The sequence below is a fragment of the Columba livia genome, chromosome 18 (assembly GCF_036013475.1).
Source record: "Columba livia isolate bColLiv1 breed racing homer chromosome 18, bColLiv1.pat.W.v2, whole genome shotgun sequence".
Lineage (NCBI taxonomy): Eukaryota > Metazoa > Chordata > Aves > Columbiformes > Columbidae > Columba > Columba livia.
In genome coordinates this window covers 779,031-796,919 of record NC_088619.1, presented here as the reverse complement: position 1 = coordinate 796,919, position 17,889 = coordinate 779,031, and the positions used below count along the sequence as shown (strand labels likewise).

The 17,889-nt window shown below is 51.7% G+C and overlaps 1 protein-coding gene across 2 annotated transcripts; it reads left to right on the top strand.

Moving 5' to 3' along the window:
• The first annotated feature begins 206 nt into the window (after window positions 1-206).
• Window positions 207-14,110, top strand: LOC135575704 (coiled-coil domain-containing protein 42-like). 2 transcript variants are annotated; one of them, XM_065034370.1, is made up of 7 exons: window positions 309-9,322; window positions 9,640-9,745; window positions 9,868-9,972; window positions 10,865-11,065; window positions 11,822-12,043; window positions 13,264-13,422; window positions 13,885-14,110. In XM_065034370.1, the coding sequence occupies exons 1-7, from the start codon at window positions 9,246-9,248 to the stop codon at window positions 14,026-14,028; spliced, it is 1,014 nt and encodes a 337-aa protein (XP_064890442.1). In that variant the 5' UTR covers window positions 309-9,245; the 3' UTR covers window positions 14,029-14,110. The 2 variants fall into 2 exon arrangements, with proteins under 2 accessions (XP_064890444.1, XP_064890442.1); XM_065034372.1 differs by lacking the exon at window positions 9,868-9,972 and having other exon boundaries at window positions 207-9,322.
• The last annotated feature ends 3,779 nt before the right edge of the window (window positions 14,111-17,889 follow it).

Here is a 17,889-nt window from a genome sequence, read left to right as displayed (position 1 = left end):
ACTCTGGGGGTGCCAAGGAGTGTGATATTCCCATTTGGTTCCCAGAGCTTCTAACGTTTCTCTAATTATTTTGGAAGTAAAATGGGGTCCTCTGTCCGAATCGATAACTGACATGATCCCATATCTAGGTATGATATGCTCTAATAATATTTTTACTACTGTCCTCGCAGTGGCCTGAGCTACCGGAAAGGCCCGAGCTACCGGAAAGTGAGTTAGGTGGTCTACCAAAACTAGAAGGTATTTATATCTGCCTACCTTTGGTAACTCCGTAAAGTCTACCTGAATCCTTTCGAATGGCTTTTTGACTAGTTGTCTTCCCCCAGGGATTCTCTCCCTAAGGTGCTGTTTATTTATCCTTTGACATGTTAAACATTCTCCAACAATTCCTTTTGCTAGATCGTGCACCCCCATAACCATATATTTGTTAGCGAATTGATCTACCAGAGCCTGCACTCCCCAATGGGTTTGTCTATGAAACTCTCTCAGGACTTGCCAAGCCACTCCTTTCGGAAGCATTTCTCTCTCATCCGGTAGCCACCACTTCCGCTCTCGTTCGACTATTCCCATTTGCCCCAATTTCTCCTTTTCCTGATTTGTAAATCTCATAGCATACTTAGTTTGTACAGGATCCTGTTCGACTGCTTTTATTGCCAGTAGTGCAGCTTTCTTAGCTTCTTCGTCGGCTAAATTATTTCCTCTTACTTGCGTGGAAGTTCCCTTCCGATGGCCCTTTACGTAAACTACTGCAATTTGTTTGGCCCCTCTTAATGCCTCCAGGGTTTGCTTTATTAAGGTCTCATGTTGTCGAGGGTTAAGATTGCGGGGTGACAATAAAACCCTGGCAGATGTATTGTTAACCCCCTCTCCCCCCCACTTCCCCCTTGTGCCCCTCCCTCTCCCCTTTTCCCACTCAGGACAGGCGATCGGGAGGGCAAGAAGGACAGAGAGAAGAGAGTTGGAAAAATTAAAGATGTTTTACTAATGCTACTAATAAGAATAGAGAAAATAATACAAAATATACAAAACCAATCTTGAAAGTCTCAGCAACTGCAGAGCCGGCAACCAAAGTCCTGGACTGGACTCTGCAGCCAACCGGAGCTGGATTCAGTCTGTCACTAGGGCTCAGTTCACAAGCCAGCACCCAAAGTCCTGGACTGGACTCTGCAGCCAACCGGAGCTGGATTCAGTCTGTCACTGGCCTCAGTTCGCAAGGACGACTAGCAAGGTCCTCTCCTAATGTTGGCCATAAGCAGAAGGAAAAGCAAAGGCAAAAGGGAAAAGGGACGAGATCCTCGTGATCTCCCACTTTTATATGAAGTATTCACGTGAATGGAATGTTATACACAGTTGGTCAGTTTCTTGGTCACTTGTTTCTCGTCGCCCCTCTCGCGAGATGTCCATCCGTGCTTATCAATAAGTTTGCATTCCATTGCTAGTTTTACCAAAACATGTGTCTGGTTCTCCAGGAAAATGCAGTTAATATGAAGCTTCAGCTGACAGGCAAAATCACTAAAAGAGAAACTGGTTTTTAACAAAACCAGGACAGAAGGGCTTCGGCCTTTCATCAACCTTATCAATACAATCTATCAATACAATCTAATTACTCACTACTACTATATATATATACATATGTACATATATACACAGGAGTAATTAATCAGTGGACCATCCTTTGAAAAGTTCATTAAGTTCATTTGTCACGACAGTCTCCAGGGCAGGAAAATGGTACAAGTGCATCTCATGACCACTGTTTGTGGGTTAAAGACATCAACTTCGAAGAAGTTGTCAGGCGCCACTCGAAGAAGCTAGCTCTGGTTTCATCATCACTGTTTTGGTCTGAAAAACACTTATTAAACACTGTTAGTACGGCAATTCACATCATGCAGTTCAGTATTGAATATTTTCACCTAAACTCAAATCCCCTTGAGGTACACACCGAACTTCTCCATCCTTAAGCATCACCCACCAGGTGCTGCCAGGTCCCTGGGCGAAAACAATCCCACGAATGGGCTTGACTTTGCTGAGCCAGGATTAACCCAGACTGCCTTTCCTAACATGATATCATGTGTACTACAGGGACTTTATCTCCTTCTACAGTCCGTAGAATTTCTGATTGGGCAGGCCCGGCTCGATTGGTTGATCCCCTGGTGTTGACCAACCAAGTGGCTTTTGCTAAATGTGAATCCCAGTTTTTAAAGGTTCCACCACCCAACGTCTTTAGTGCAGTTTTAACAAACCATTGTACCTTTCCATTTTCCCAGAGGCTGGTGCATGATATGGAATATGATATACCCACTCAATACCATGTTCTTTAGCCCAATTGTCTATAAGACTGTTATTGAAATTAATACCGTTGTCTGATTCAATTCTTTCTGGCGTACCGTGTCGCCAAAGGACTTGCTTTTCAAGGCCCAAGATGGTATTTCGGGCTGTAGCATGAGGTACGGCATATGTTTCCAACCATCCAGTGGTTGCTTCCACCATTGTAAGTACATAACGCTTACCTTGACGTGTTTGTGGAAGTGTAATATAATCAATCTGCCAAGCTTCTCCATACTTATACTTTAACCATCGCCCCCCATACCGTACAGGCTTTAACCGTTTCGCTTGTTTGATTTCGGCGCAAGTCTCACATTCATGAATAACCTGTGAAATAGTGTCCATAGTTAAATCCACCCCTCGATCGCGAGCCCATTTATATGTTGCATCTCTACCTTGATGCCCTGAAGCATCATGGGCCCATTGGGCTAGGAAAAGTTCACCTATATGTTGCCAGTCCAAGTCCACCTCAGCTACTTTAATCTTAGCAGCTTGATCTGCTTGTTGGTGGTTTAGATGTTCCTCGGTGGCTCGACCTTTAGGCACATGAGCATCTACATGCCGAACTTTCACAGGCAGGCTCTCTAGCCGAGCAGCAATGTCTTGCCACAGTGTGGCAGCCCAAATGGGTTTACCTCTGCGCTGCCAGTTGCTTTTCTTCCATTGCTGTAGCCACCCCCACAAGGCATTTGCCACCATCCATGAGTCAGTATAGAGATAAAGTATTGGCCGCTTCTCTCGTTCAGCAATGTCCAAAGCCAGCAGGATGGCTTTCACTTCTGCAAATTGACTAGATTCACCTTGTCCTTCAGTGGCTTCTGTAACTTGTCGTGTGGGACTCCACACAGCAGCTTTCCACCTTCGATGTTTTCCTACAAGACGACAGGATCCATCTGTGAACAGTGCATACTGCTTATCAGTCTATTATACTCTTATCAGAGTATTATACGGTGGTGCTTCTTCAGCACGTGTTACCTCCTCCTCATCTGGAGACATCCCAAAGTCTTTACTTTCTGGCCAGTCTGTAATCACTTCTAAAATCCCTGGGTGACTGGGATTTCCAATTCGAGCTCGTTGCGTGATCAATGCAATCCATTTACTCCACGTAACTTCGGTTGCATGATATGGAGAGGGAACCGTCCCTTTGAACATGCAGCTCAGCACCGGCAGTCGAGGTGCCAGGAGGAGCTGTGCTTCAGTACCGATCAGTTCTGAAGCAGCTCGAACTCCTTCCTATGCTGCTAGTATCTCTTTTTCAGTTGGAGTATAGTTGGCCTCAGATCCTTTGTATCCTCGACTCCAAAAACCTAAGGGTCGACCTCGGGTTTCTGCTGGTGCTTTCTGCCAGAGGCTCCAGGTAAGTCCATTATCTCCGGCTGCGGTGTAGAGCACATTTTTAACATCTAGTCCAGTCCGAACTGGTCCAAGGGCCACCACATGAGTTATCTCACGCTTAATTTGCTCAAAGGCTTGTCGTTGTTCAGGGCCCCACTCAAACTGGTTCTTTTTACGAGTCACTAGATAGAGAGGGCTCACAATCTGGCTGTAGTCAGGAATATGCATTCTCCAAAAACCTACAACGCCCAAGAAAGTCTGTGTCTCCTTTTTATTAGTAGGTGGAGACATTGCTGCGGTTTTGTTGATCACATCCATTGGGATCTGACGACGGCCGTCTTGCCATTTTATTCCTAAAACTGGATCTCTCGTGCAGGTCCCTTGACCTTGCTTCATTTTATGGCAAAACCAGCATCCAAAAGAATCTGAATTATTCTCTCATCTTTCTCGGAGACTTCTTTCGCTGTGTCACCCCATACGATGATGTCATCAATATATTGCAAGTGTTCTGGAGCTTTACCTTGCTCCAGCGTGGTCTGGATCAGCCCATCGCAGATGGTAGGACTGCGTTTCCACCCCTGGGGCAAGCGATTCCACGTGTACTGGATGACCCCCAGGTGAAAGCGAACTGCGGCCTGCACTCTGCTGCTACAGGAACAGAGAAAAATGCATTAGCAATGCACTGCGAGATGTCCATCCATGCTTATCAATAAGCATTCCATTGCTAGTTTTACCAAAACATGTGTCTGGTTCTCCAGGAAAATGCAGTTAATATGAAGCTTTAGCTGACAGGCAAAATCACTAAAAGAGAAACTGGTTTTTAACAAAACCAGGACAGAAGGGCTTCGGCCTTTCATCGCAGGCTTAAGTGGGCTTGAGCATGTAGTTTTGCCTTTTCTACCTCCTGTTGCGTGATCGGTACCCGTGTGCAAGCTTCCACCATCTCTGCTAGAGATGCAGTTTTTCCCAAAGCGGCTCATATCTGTTGGCATTGGGTGTTTGCGTTCATTGGGTGTTTGCGTCGACACATATTTGCAAACCCGTCTAACCCAGTCTCCAGCCCTTTTCCATGCCACGATCTCAAATATTCATCTGCTCCTGTTACGGACCACATCCCACCTTCAACACATTGTCTAGCCCATTTTTGTATTCGCTCCCTTTTAATACGGAGCTCCTCAGGAGTGAGGTCTAATTCCACCCCCTCCCTTTCCTGTTTTCCCCGTTTTTCACATCCCCTGCCAGTTGCCTCCAGCCCGTCCTTCATCGCATCTGACGCCTTTTGATATGCTCTTAACCACGAAGTTTTACTGTTACCGCCAACTAGTCGCCTCACGGCGTCTAGAACTTCTTGCATCTGGCTCTCCTGCCGTCTCAGTAAGTCCTTCGGGCTCTGCACGTGGCTCTCCTGTCGCGGTTGAGACGGACAAGCGACATGGACCAAGTTCTTTCAAGATGAAAGTACTGGATGCTATTGATTGCTATAAGTGCATTTTTATACAATTCTACCAGTTCATGTGTCTTTTCACTATTGGTTACAAGTTACAGCACTAACATCTCACTGGTTAATTTTGCTATCATCCATGTTATTCTTCTATCCCCTTCTCTCTCACGGGTACATCTCTCCTTTCTCACGGGTACAACTCCATATCTCCGGATACTCCTTTACTCCCATCCTTCTCAAGGGTAAATCTTAATATCTTCAAGGCTGATCTCTACTCCCATATTTTCTGACAAGGATTCCACAGACCCGCTGTAGTTTCCCACACTCTCCTCCTGGAAGCCAGGGCGATTCTGCGGTGCTGCGTTCTCGTGCTCCACCGGGTCCTCCGGCAACGGCACTTCAGCTGGATTAACCTGTCCGGGCTCGTTGAACCTTGCTGGTTGCTGCCGATGCTCGTCGGAGGCAGGCGATGGCTCAAAGGGCGCAGAGGGTATAATTTGCTCTCCGCCCCAGAAATCCAAATCTGACACGGGACATACCAGCGGTATCGATTGTTCAGAGTCCTCGGAGGGGGGGCAGCTCGCGGCGGGCGGCTCCGGGGGGACGGCACACAGCTCCGGCTCCGCTGAGACCTCCTGCATCAGCCGCCTGACCTCCCGCCACGGCCCGGCGAGGTCGCAAGCCTCGCGGCTGCCCCTTGTGACCGCGTCCCACAGTTCGGTCCCTGTGTCCTCCCGTGTACCGGGAGAAAAAAATCCGTCCGTCGAAGGGGACACACGCCTTCCGCTGGGCGAATCGCAGCAGGCGCTTTAACGCGTCTGTTTCAAAATACCTTCCTGTTCGTGCATTCAGCTGCAGAACACTTTGCATTATGATTTTTTCTTCCGCGGATGCCGTGTTTCCCACGCCACCTGCTTCTCCGCAGGCCTGCTTTCCGCTATTCTTCAAGCGCAGGGCTAACTTCGCCCTCCAGGTGCCTTTCCTGGCGTCTTCACGTCCCAACGATCTTGCTTCGATACGAAGTATCACGTTGGGGTCACCAAAATGTTGCTTTTTCCATGCGAGACACGGAACCTGACACAGCAATGTGATGTTCACAGGGTTCGCTTTATTGCCGGAGCGGGCTGGCTTTATAGCAAAGCTGCCCTGTCCACGTGCCTTACAACAACGCTCCTTTAGTTTCTTCTGTCTCTGGCTTCACCTCTCAGCCAGGCTGGCGACGGCCCCATTCCCCCGGGGCGGGGGGGCTCTGCCACTACAGAAAAGCAAAGATTGGTAAGAAGAAATAAGGCAAAAAGACAAGGGATTACAATTACCCACAGTAGGGAAAAACCTGTTTATAGATCTTATGGAAAATAGCCCAGGAATTAAATGTCACCTCATGCTGGATATGTGGGGGGTCTCAAATGACTGATACATTGGACGAACCTCTTGTAAGCTAGTGTCGCGGGTAAATTCATCAAATACCTCTATTGCTCCCACTTGGTACCCAGGCCCACCTAATGGATATTGGTCTCGAAATGGTAGCCTGGTGGAAGAAAACAGGGTTCGTGATAGCATGTGCATTTCTGGGTTTACTGTTTGTGCCATGTATGATCCTGTGCTTTATTCGGTTAATACATCCAGTAGTCCAAGGCATGCAAATCTCAGGCATGCCCTATAGATCCTAAAAAGGCAACTTAGCAAGATTTGTCAGGAAGCAAAAATTCAATGGGCTCAGGCCTTGCCAGTAGTGGTGTTGTGTATTAGAATTAAACCTAGGAGCGGAATGTCAGTAAGTCCATACGAAATTCTGTATGGCAAGCCATATGAAGCACCGGATCCAGATCCAAGTGTACATGTAAAAGGTAACCAGGACTTCTACAATTATGTGTTGCCTCTCGGCAGGACACTGAATCAACTCAGATCTGCACCAGTGTGGAATCGCCCACTAGCACTTGAGAATCCGGTACATGATACAGAGCATGGAGACACGGTGCATATAAGAACTTGGAATAAAGAAACTTTAAAAGAACGTTGGGACGGACCCTATCAAGTACTCTTAACCACATTAACCGCAATTAAGGTTGCTGGAATAGACTCCTGGATACACTACACCATTCAACACAAGAACCGAGAGGTTTTTGACACCTGCTTTCTTGTCGGTGTCCTACTGAGCACTAGCACAAAGCCAAGAGTGTTGCTCAGCAGCACCAACCACGTCTGCCAGGAATTAGTCTTCAACATGAACCAGGGGCAGCAGAAGGCAATCACCAGCACCACAGACAGCAAAGGAGAAGTCTGCAAGATCCCGTAAGGCTGGAACAGACTGTTGGCATCTGCTCTCCACGGCAAAACCGGAGGAGAGCGTAGAGGGAAAAGAAATGAAAGTCATTGACCGTGAAAAATGCGTGGCGAAACACAGGAGGTTCTGACACAAAAAGACCCTCCCGGGAGCAAGCCATGACTTCTGGATCCAGCATCTCTGGCCCGGGATGAAGGCTTGCCCATTGCCGTGCGGCCACTTGGGGTGCAAAACTGGGGTTTGAGGGGGGCTGTTGCCCCCCAGTGTCTTGCTCTGCCTGGAGATGTCTCTGCAGAGGTCCCTGGACAGGACGCCTCTTCCTCAGTCAGCGCTGGCAAAAGCCATCTGGGGACACGCTCCGTCCTCTGGAACTCTTGCTTGTGTGACTCGCAGCTCACGTGTGACAGCGCTGCTCCAAACTTGGCCATCTCCAAGGACCGGCTTTCTTTGGGATGTGGGGTTCACTCTCAGAGGAATCATGGCAGCCCTGCTTTCTGTGTTGGGGTCTCCCTTTCAGCTATGGAGCAGCTTCAGTTCCCAGTGCAAAAGGATCTTGCAATGGCTGTGCAGATAGCAGCACCGTTTCTGAAGCATCAGAGGAGATGTCAGAGCCATCAGGCTGAGGGACGGCAATGCCAGCAAAAGATGGCCCGTGTTTCAAAAGGGAGGCAGCCGTGCCAGCTGGAGAACCTCTCTCACAGCTCCATCCCCAGCAAAGAGCTGTCTCTAGAGCAGTTCGTGCTGCTTACAGGCAAGATCAGCCTTTGCATTTGAACCACCTTCTTGCAGAGGTGACAGGAAACATCCTCTGGTTTATGTCGTTCTAGCTGCAAAGGCCAGGACAGTGTTCATGAGGGAGCAAGCGATGAGCACATTTCCTGGTCAGCAGCCGCTGGCTCGTGCCAACGGTCAAGAGAGGCAGAAGAAATCCCTTCAGAACAGCTCCCTCTCAAAAGACATCCTTCTGCTTGATGAACCGCAGGGAAAGGCATCCTAAACCAGGCACTTTGACCTTGTTTTCAGCCCAGGTTCCCAGTGCTGGTGCACTCCTGAGCCAGTCGCTGCACATCTGCCACCAAGGGGAATCGCCTCCGAGGCCAACTGTGCCGTGGGGAAAGGAAAGGGTGAAACGTCGGGAGAGTTTGATTTAGTGCACAACACGGATAAAGCCATTCTCTCTGCCATTAAAACTGAGGGTATTTAATTCAGTGAAAGGAGATTTCATTCCCCATGACGTGTGCGATTGTCTTTTGAATCTGGGCACGGGCTGCAGTGACCTGCCACAACATTTGAGGTGTCACCAGCTGCATTGTGGGTGGTAAAGTGGGAAAGGCAGGAGGGAGCCTCAGCATCTCCCATCCCGTGGGTGACTTCATCACAAAGGACCAGGGCGGCGCCCGCTGGCTCCTGGGGCGGCTGTTGCCGGGCAACAGAGACACTATATTGTCCCCTGTCACCTGTGCCCCTCGCCCATTTGGTCACTGGCCGTGGTGGGATCACTTGCCGTGGTGGGATCACTGTGGTGGTGGACTCATTTTGGCAGTTGGATCGCTTTTGGTGTTGGGATCGCTCTTGGTGGTTGCATCACTTTTGGTGGTGGGATCGCTACTGGTGGTTGAACCACTTGTGGTGGTTGAACCGCTTTTGGTGGTTGAACCACTTCTGGTGGTGGGATCGCTATTGGTGGTTGAACCACTTCTAGTGGTTGAACCCCTTTTGGTGGTTGAACCAGTTCTGGTGGTTGAACCGCTTTTGGTGGTTCGATCACTTTCGGCACTTGGATCTGTTTGTTGACTGGATCACTTTCATCACTCGGATTGCTTTTGGAGGACCTGGGCTTTCTGGGCCCTGCTGGTGGCTGAAGCGATGGCTGCCAAAGATGAAGAGGACCTGCCAGCCTATTTCCTCAAGCAGTACAGGCAGAACCTCCTGCCCTTGCTCAGGTGAGGGGACTCCTCCACCCACCTCCATGCCCTCCATCCTCTTCTCCCGTTTCCTCCATCCCTCCTTCCCCCACGGTGGCAAACTCCCCGATCTCCACCACTTCAGCCTCCTCTCCTCCCTCCCTTCCCCACCCTGTTCCTCCCTGTGCCCCCCCCTTGCTCTGTCAGAGGGTTCCCTGCTGGGGATGCCATGCGGCCAGACGGCATCTGAGATGGTGCTGGGTTGCTCTGGCCCGTCATCCCACTCTGGACACAGTCCAGCACCCTGCCCAGGCACCAGACCCAACGTGTAACCTTGATGGAAACTTCTGTGGCAGGAAACACAGGCTGACAGAGGAGGGCTCCCTGTCTCCATTTGTTCGCCTCCAGGAGAAGAGGAAAGAAGCCAAGCAGGTGCAAAAGGCTCTGGAGGAGAAGCGAGAGGTGAGAAAGATGGGAGGGTGCTGGGGCATGGTAGGGGTGTTGTGGTTTTTTGGAGGGCAGCAATGGGCAGTGAGTGGCTCCAGGTGCGGACGGCCACGTCACGCTCGCTCTGGTGCTGCCAGGCCTTCAAGGAGACGATGGCCGACATAGCCCGCCGGTGGAGGGAACTCCATGCCAAGGAGGACCAGCTGAAAACCTACATGGAGAAATCTATGAGGAGGTTAAAGGTACGCCTGCCCCTGATCAGCTCCTCTGACCTGACCCTGAGCCACAGCGCCACCTTCTCCCCTTCCCCGGGGAGACAGTCTTGGGCCAGCACTTGTGTCCAAGCCTCCCTTGAGCCTGGAGGGGTGAGGGACAGGACTGGCAGGGCATGGGGGTGTGTACTACAGATGTGGAAAGCCCTGATAGCGCTTGGGCAGCAGAGAGCTTGTCCAGCACCAGCGTGATCTCCTGAGGGCCCCAGACATCCCCCAAGAAGGATCTCAGCCTGTCCCCACTGTTGACACGCAGGTGACTCCCAAGGGCAGATCCTAGTAGGTCTGAAACTCAGAGTTCTGTCCCAGGTGCCTGTCTCCAAGAGCAAAGGGTCAGTGCAAGAGGGGTGGCCATGTGTCGTGGGGGAGTAATTTAGGGTTCTGCTTACTGCAGAACAGTGCTTAGATTTCCCAAAGAGAAGTGCGACTTGAAAGAGTTCGGTGGCAGGTTCACCCTGTTATTTACTGCCTGGGGGAAATATGTCAAGCCGAATGCTGCTGACCTTCTCTCCAGGAGCCTGTACCCTGATAACCGTTCACTGCGGAGTCTGTGTCTTGAGCTCCAGAGGTGAACTTTGAGGCGAGGCCGTATCCGTCACAGTGCAAACTCTCAGGATTCTTCTCTCCCTGATAACAGTTTGCTGCAGAGTCTGCACTTTGGAGCTCTGGAAGCAAAGTTTCAGGGCGGGCCTGTACCACACCATGTTAAACAGGGAGTGAGGATGTTCCCAGGGGTGCTGCAGCACTGGTCTGTCCCCTGTCAGTGTATCTCCTCCCAGTGCTGCTGCCTGACCCAGCTCCATCTTCCCTTGCCTTCCTTTCCTTCTCTGTGTGTGTGTATTGGTGGGGGAAACATCACTAGGAAGATGATAAGCTGCGAGTCCAAGCTCTGAAGAAAGCCATGAGAGAAAGAGAGCAGAAAACACAAAAGGAGATGGAGCTTGTGAGGGCTAAGAAGAAACTCGAAGCCCTGAAAAAGGAACACCAGAAGCTGAGCAAGGAAGTGCAGAAGTACTCCATCTTCAAAGAATACCTGGAGGACGTGGTGAAGATCTCACCACAGGTGAGTCTGGACATGGGAGAGACAGATCGTGGCCTCAGGGAGGGCTTTATGCAGATGTCAAACCTGGAGGAGATAAGGCAAGTCCAGGGAAATCATGACACTTGGTCAAACCCAGAGACCTCAGGTGGGATGGGAGGAGGTTCCCTGCAAGCAAGGTGAGCCAAGGGGACCAGAGTGAGGGGAGGAAAAGCAGAGAAGGAGATGGAGGCTTGAGAAAACCAAAGAAAAAGTGTTAGAAGGGGGAAAGGCACAGAGCTGAGGGGAATGGGGACCCCTTTGTGTCACTGTTTCATGTGACATGGATGGTTTGGGAGAAGTGCAAAGCTGCCCGAGAATGGGAGCCCAGGCAGCTGTCAGAAAAGCTGTGGCCTCTCTCAAGGGTGTCCGCGCGTCCCTCCCTGCATCGCTCACACTCCTGCAGTCCGGCTGCCCCACTCCCATGGCTGGGTGACTTGGCGCTGGCAGCTGCAGTTGTGCTTTGTCTCCTATCAGAGCACTTCTCACCTGGGGAGTGGTACAACATGTCCCCTTGCTGCTGGCAGTGGCAGCTCTGGGACCGGCACAATGGGGTGTCATCAAACAGGGAATGTGGCAATGCTCACAAACCAGCTGGGGCAACAGGCTCGCCAAGAGGGGAAGATCTTTCAGCTGGGGGGGGTGTTGTCCCTGGTCAGGACAGGGTGCCAAACAGCATGAGACTTGCAGTCATGAGGGGAGGGCAGGGGCATTACTAAACCCAGGATCCTTGTGCTGCAGTTTGAGGACATCCAGGACGTCATTTCCCGCTACAAGCTGCTGGTGAGGACGCGCAAGGACCTGCAGCAGTCACAAGAGAAGGACAAGGAAATGCTTAAGCAAACCAAGGTGCTCCTGGACCGGTACGAGGCAGAGAAAGAAGCTGAGACCCTGCAGTACCAAAATGAGCTGGAGCAGCTCCAACAACATTTTGCGCAGGCTCAAAGTGATGTCCGCTCCTGGGTGAGGAACTGCGGGACGGGCAGGGGAAGATCTCCAAGGCCTGGCTGTGTTAAGCCACAGGTCATGGCAAGGCACAGCAGCAGACTTTGTAATTGGAGGAGATGCCTCATTTCATCCCTGTAGGGGGCTGCAGAAGGACAAATGACAGACAGGCCTGGAGCAGGTTATGTCAGGGGTTAAAACAAGGCCCTCACAAAACCGCCAGGATCTTTCCCTTCTTGTTTGAACTCACACTCAAAAGAGATCTGCTACCCGGGCTATGGGGAGGTTTGCCTTGGCACAAAACCCAAGCATGCTCCATCACATGCCTCTTGGGTTTGTGTAGCCCGGTCAGACTCATTTCCATCCACCATTCCTTGCAGCATCATCCCTGTAATGGGGCTTCAGTGTGGAACATCTCATGGTCTCCACTGTTCATGGCTCGGGCCTCAGAGTGAAGCTGGCTTTGCTGTTTTTTTATTTGTTTTCATCCTTTGCACAGCATCTACACACCAGGGCTCAGCCCTTCTCCTCCCTCCTTACCAGTCCAAAAATGACCAAACTGGTGGTCATCTGGGCTGTAACAAGGCACATCAATGTGTAGAAATGCCCGCAGCCCTGCTGGCCTCTGTTCCCTTTGCATCACTCTGAGGGGGCCTTGCAAAATTCCCTCCCTGGATACTCCCAGCTGCAGGAGTTGAGTCCCACCAGGCAAAGCTGGAAAGCGCCTGGTCCGGGCGGGTGGTGGTGGGATGTGCTGCCCCCAGGGTGTCAACTGTCGGGGTATCTGGAGGACCCACTAGAATGAGGAGTGCAGGAGCTGGCAGAGAGATGGGGCTGCTCGAGGAGCAGCTGTGGTAGTTCCTGGATCTGCTTCCACCACACCAAGCTGAACCACCTCCAGCACAGCCCTGGGCAAGGACAGGTTCTTCCTAGCAAAACAAAGGAGTGTGGAAGCCAGGGTCTCCAGCACCGAAGCAGCATCTTTGCTGGGACATATCACCATGCTGTGTGTCTCTCCTTCTCTCTCCTTCTCCTTCTCCTTCTCCTTCTCCTTCTCCTTCTCCTTCTCCTTCTCCTTCTCCTTCTCCTTCTCCTTCTCCTTCTCCTTCTCCTTCTCCTTCTCCTTCTCCTTCTCCTTCTCCTTCTCCTCCTCCTTCTCCTTCTCCTCCTCCTTCTCCTCCTCCTTCTCCTTCTCCTTCTCCTCCTCCTTCTCCTTCTCCTTCTCCTCCCCTCCTCAGACTGCTCGCTGGGCCGACATCCAGAACAGGAATGTCAAGAATGGCCTCATGCTGACGACTATGAAGATGGCCATCCACAACCTCTTCCAGTGCGTGAACACGCAGCTGAAAGCAAAAGTGCATGTGCCGAAGGATGACAGCCTCAGACAGCTGGACATGGTAGAGCCAAGCCAGACCCCCCTCCCTGCCCAGAAAGAGGAGCAGTAATGACCCTCAGCTGCCCAAAGGGAGGGGAAAGCCCAGAGAAATCAAGGTGCCCAACAGACACTTTCCGTTCCACCTGGGCTGTCTCTTGGGCACGGGGAATGGGTGGAGGACACCAGGCAAACCTGTCTCGTCCCAGGAGGCAGAGCAGGGGGTGGGTGCCTGTTGGGAGCTGGGCAGGCTGGGGCAGGGGGTGCAGATCCACCCATGGCTACAGGGCTACACTCTGGCTTCATTCACCCCTCTGACTCACCTGTAAAAGCCCATTCTGGTGGTGCAGATCCAGCAGGGCAATTGCCTTTATCCTCCTGCTCATTTGGTTGGTGAAATTTGCACTCCAAAAGGGCCAATGGGCTCCTCTCTGCCTCCTGTTCCCAGCCCTGCTCTGACCTCTGCCATCTCTCTTCCCTACCTTAGATTCAGCAGTCTATCCTAGACCTCAATGACATCGTTACGGAGGGGAAACGAAGGACATGGAGAGCCACCGGCGAGCAGCTAAGCACGAGCATTAAGGGCAAGAGGAGGACAGAGAGCCCTAGGGATGTTGTGTTACGTCCGTGAAGGTTCCAAACCTTCCTAGCTCTTTTGTCCTGCCCAGTTGCTGAGTCCCTTTCATACTATTAAAATAACCAAAGATTTTGAAGTGTCTCTCCATTTCCTGGGAGGGTTGGAAGCATCAGAGCATCTTCACCCCAGAGGCCATGGGGTGCCTTTTCTGGTAGGTGGATTCTGGTTGCAGGAGACAGTATCCCAGCAAAGCAGGCAAAATAGGGAGAGCAGGCCGGGACAGGAGTAGAGTTTCAAATCAGCATTAGTGCTGCTGTTCACATTCGGACCTTCCACCCAGACTAAGCTCTGAGGTGTTTAAGAGGGACGTCACAGCAGGGTGGGGGCTGGTGCTTTGGAAGAGCTTCAGAGATCTTGCACCACCCCACCCAGCACATCTACAGATGTGGATTTCGCTGCACAGCCATGTGCTGCGTACTGAAACTCACCTTCCCCCTCAGGATGTTGGGAAAGTGTGGAGAATGGATATAGGTGAAGGATGAACCAGCCAGGCGGGTGCACCAAGCATTTGGCTGTTCATGGTGAGTGCTGACCTGACGAATGCAAAACAAGAGGCCTAAAAATGGCTCTGGAGTCCCACTGTGGAGTTCAGGCTGGGCTCAGAGTCTGTTAGGGAGGACATTTGAATGGACCAAAGACGCAATGACATAAGTTTACAGATTTGTGCATCAAAGAGACCATTGATCACGTACTTGCTCCCTCCTCTCCACTGGTTTTTCCTGTCCTGAGCCCAGAGAAGTGGATTCAGCTAATGCATCCTCCAGGAAAGTCTGAGTGCAGTTGGTCTGTGTTTATAATGCCTGGAGGCTGCTCAGGCACCTGATCCCCTTGAGAGTGAGGAAGACACAGATGAATCCCCTCCCTTCCCCAAATCTGCGCTTTCGTGAGCGACAAGGAAAAGAGATGTACTGCAGGGCTGGTGCTGCTGCTCGTTGGGGCAGCAGAGGAAGGGGGAGTTCAGGGCGGGAGCACCGGGTGCAGAGTCAACTGAGGACATTCCCTCTGTGTCTTTGCTGTCACTTTCTCTACAGGCTCGAATTGATAGGAATAAAGTCAATTAGAAACACGGTACTTTGGTTGAGGTCTCAGCAAGAACTCATCCTGGAAACCCAATTTCCCTCGAGCCTCTTGAGCTCAGCCCCATGTTGGGCCACTGAAGCTCAGTGAGTTACCTCCCATCAGCAGAAAAATGACCCTGTGCAGTGTGACGCCAGTGCAGAAGAAAACAATGGTGAAAACCTTTGTTGCAGAGGCAAGGGCAGTAATTGTTTCTCAGCTGCTATATGTGGAAGCGGAGCTCATTTCTTTCTGAAACCTTGACATGTAAGTGCAGTGTGGGCCACGACATGTCTCGTGTTCTTCTGAATAGATCCCCGGAGCAGTGGGAGATGAGTGACAGTTTGCATTTCAGCTGGCAAGGAAAAGTAAAAGCTGATGCAACTTTCTGCAGCCACCATGTGCCTGCACTTTAATGATCACGTTGTATTCGGTCACAGCCCCAAGAGCGAAAATATTCAAGAAGTGACTGGACAACGCCCTGAGACACGTGGCGTGAATTCTGGAGTTGTCCTGTGCAGGGACAGGAGTTGGACTCCGTGACCCCTGCGGGTCCCTTCCAACTCAGGGCATTCTATGGTTCTATGATTCTCTGTTTCTCTGGCTGTGTCCAGTGATTTCCACGCTGGTCTGCAGGCATGAGGCAGGTCTCAAGGGACCGGCCTCATGAGGAGCATGTCACCTCCTTGGGGACAGCAGCTCTCTGTGCCAGGGCTGGATCTGAAAGCCTTGCTCCCCAGCCAGCAGCATCCTCAGATGCCTTCCTTGCTGTTCTGTCAGACCCAATGCACAGCAGCAGCAAAGAGAAACCAAACAAGCAGGAGAGAGTGAACTTTGCTGTGGCCCTCAGGGGTCCCAGAGGTTGGTAAATGTCTCACAGAAGCACCGGGGATGAAACCGAGAGCTGCCGCCTGCGCTGGAAAAGTCAACTCAGGACTCATCCGAGCAGAAAAAATGGACGTTTGTGCCCCTGCATCTCGTCTCCGCACTGACATATTCAAAGGGACTGGGAGCATTTACACCCATCCTGAGGTGACTCAGCTGCCCCTGCTCCTTCCCCCCACAGCTGCCCCTCATTTTGATGCATCTCACTGGTGGCAGCTGATGGGAGCTGATGGGAGCTGCTGGGAGAGGAGCAGCTCTGCCCAGTCCCTGAGGAAGACAGGGGCTGCAGCTCTGAGCCTGACGCTCGGTGCGTGATGGCCTGAGGACATGGCTGTCTTCAGGCTGGGCTTATGGAGAGGACAGAGCGATGGGTCAGGTTTCCTGAAGTCCTCTGGACACTGAGCACTGGCCATTTTGGAGACTTGCCTCTTATCTGGATGCCTGAGCTGAGCTCTTGAGGAACCTTCAGCATGGGACAGAAGGACAATGAGATGCATTGGTCCAACCAGGCAGGCGCTGTGCTGATCTGCTTCCACCACACCAAGCTGAACCACCTCCAGCATAGCCCTGGGCACAGACAGGTTCTTCCTAGCAAAACAAAGGTAGATGTTAGATAGATATTTTTAAAAAATGAGAGGAGAGAAGACCATCTAGAGGCCCTCAAGGGCCAGTGCCCTCCCCAGCAGTGTGTGTCCCCCACCCTAGAAAAATCTTCCAGTGAGATTCTAAGGGGAGCCCCCACTCCAAAGCCCTGGCCCGGGACCCCAAATGAAGTGGGGCACGAGGCAGAGGGACGCTGGGCAGGGCTGTGCCTGGGGGCCGTGGCTGAATTGCACGGGCAGAGCTTTATCTCCCCTCCTTCCCCTCCCATGGATCTGTTTTGCGGGCTCTCTAGTTCAAAAGTGCCTTAGCAACTCCTGGGACACCCTTCCCACTCTTCCCTCCTGCTGCCCTTCACGCTGGTGACACCAATGGCCACGGAGCAGGGGCACAGTGTGACAGGGAGAGAAACGGGGAGGGGACGAGGGCCCAGCTCCCTCCCGGGGCACCAGAGGACACTCACCAGGCCAAGCGTCTCCTGGATCTCCTGGATGTCCTCTGCCAGGCCAGAACGCGCCTTCTGCATGGCCCGCATGTCCTCTGCCAGGCCAGACTGCACCTCCTTAAACTTGCACATCTCCTCCCACAGATCCTGGAGGGAAGCCCTGTCCTCACCAGGCCAAGCATCTCCTGGATCTCCTGGATGTCCTCTGCCTGGCTGGAATGCGCCTCCTGCATTGCATGCACGTCCTCTGCCAGGCTGGAATGCGCCTCCTGCATTGCATGCACGTCCTCTGCCAGGCTGGAATGCGCCTCCTGCATTGCATGCACGTCCTCTGCCAGGCTGACACGCACCTCCTTAAAGTTGCTCATCTTCTCGCAGGTCTGAGGGCGGCACGACAGCAGCGCGGAGCCCAGAGGGAGGGGACATCCCCTGGGGGAGCACCCAGGGAGCAGCAAGAGCTGCCCAGGGCAGCCGTGCAGCTTCAGCTGTGCTTGCCATGGGCTTTCGGGTCTTACAGCTCCCCCATCGCTGCCACATGTGGCCCAGGTTCTGGCTGTGAGAAATGCAGCTGTGATTCCTGCTGAGGAGATGTTCAATGTTTACAGATCTAACCAAATGAGGCACGGGCTCTGAACCTGCAAAAAGGAAAAGCTGGTTAAGTTCTATGTAAAAAGTTATGAAACTTGTTCATGAAGTTATATTGATAGAGGGAACTGACATTTTAAGGGTTAACCAACCCCATTGTAACGGCCTGCTAACGAACTAACACTTTAAGTCACATAATGAATATCTAGTTTAGAGCTGTATGTAACTAGTTAAGAAAAAAAAACAGAACCCCAGCTGTAACCTTGAGGAGACAAGACAGCCAA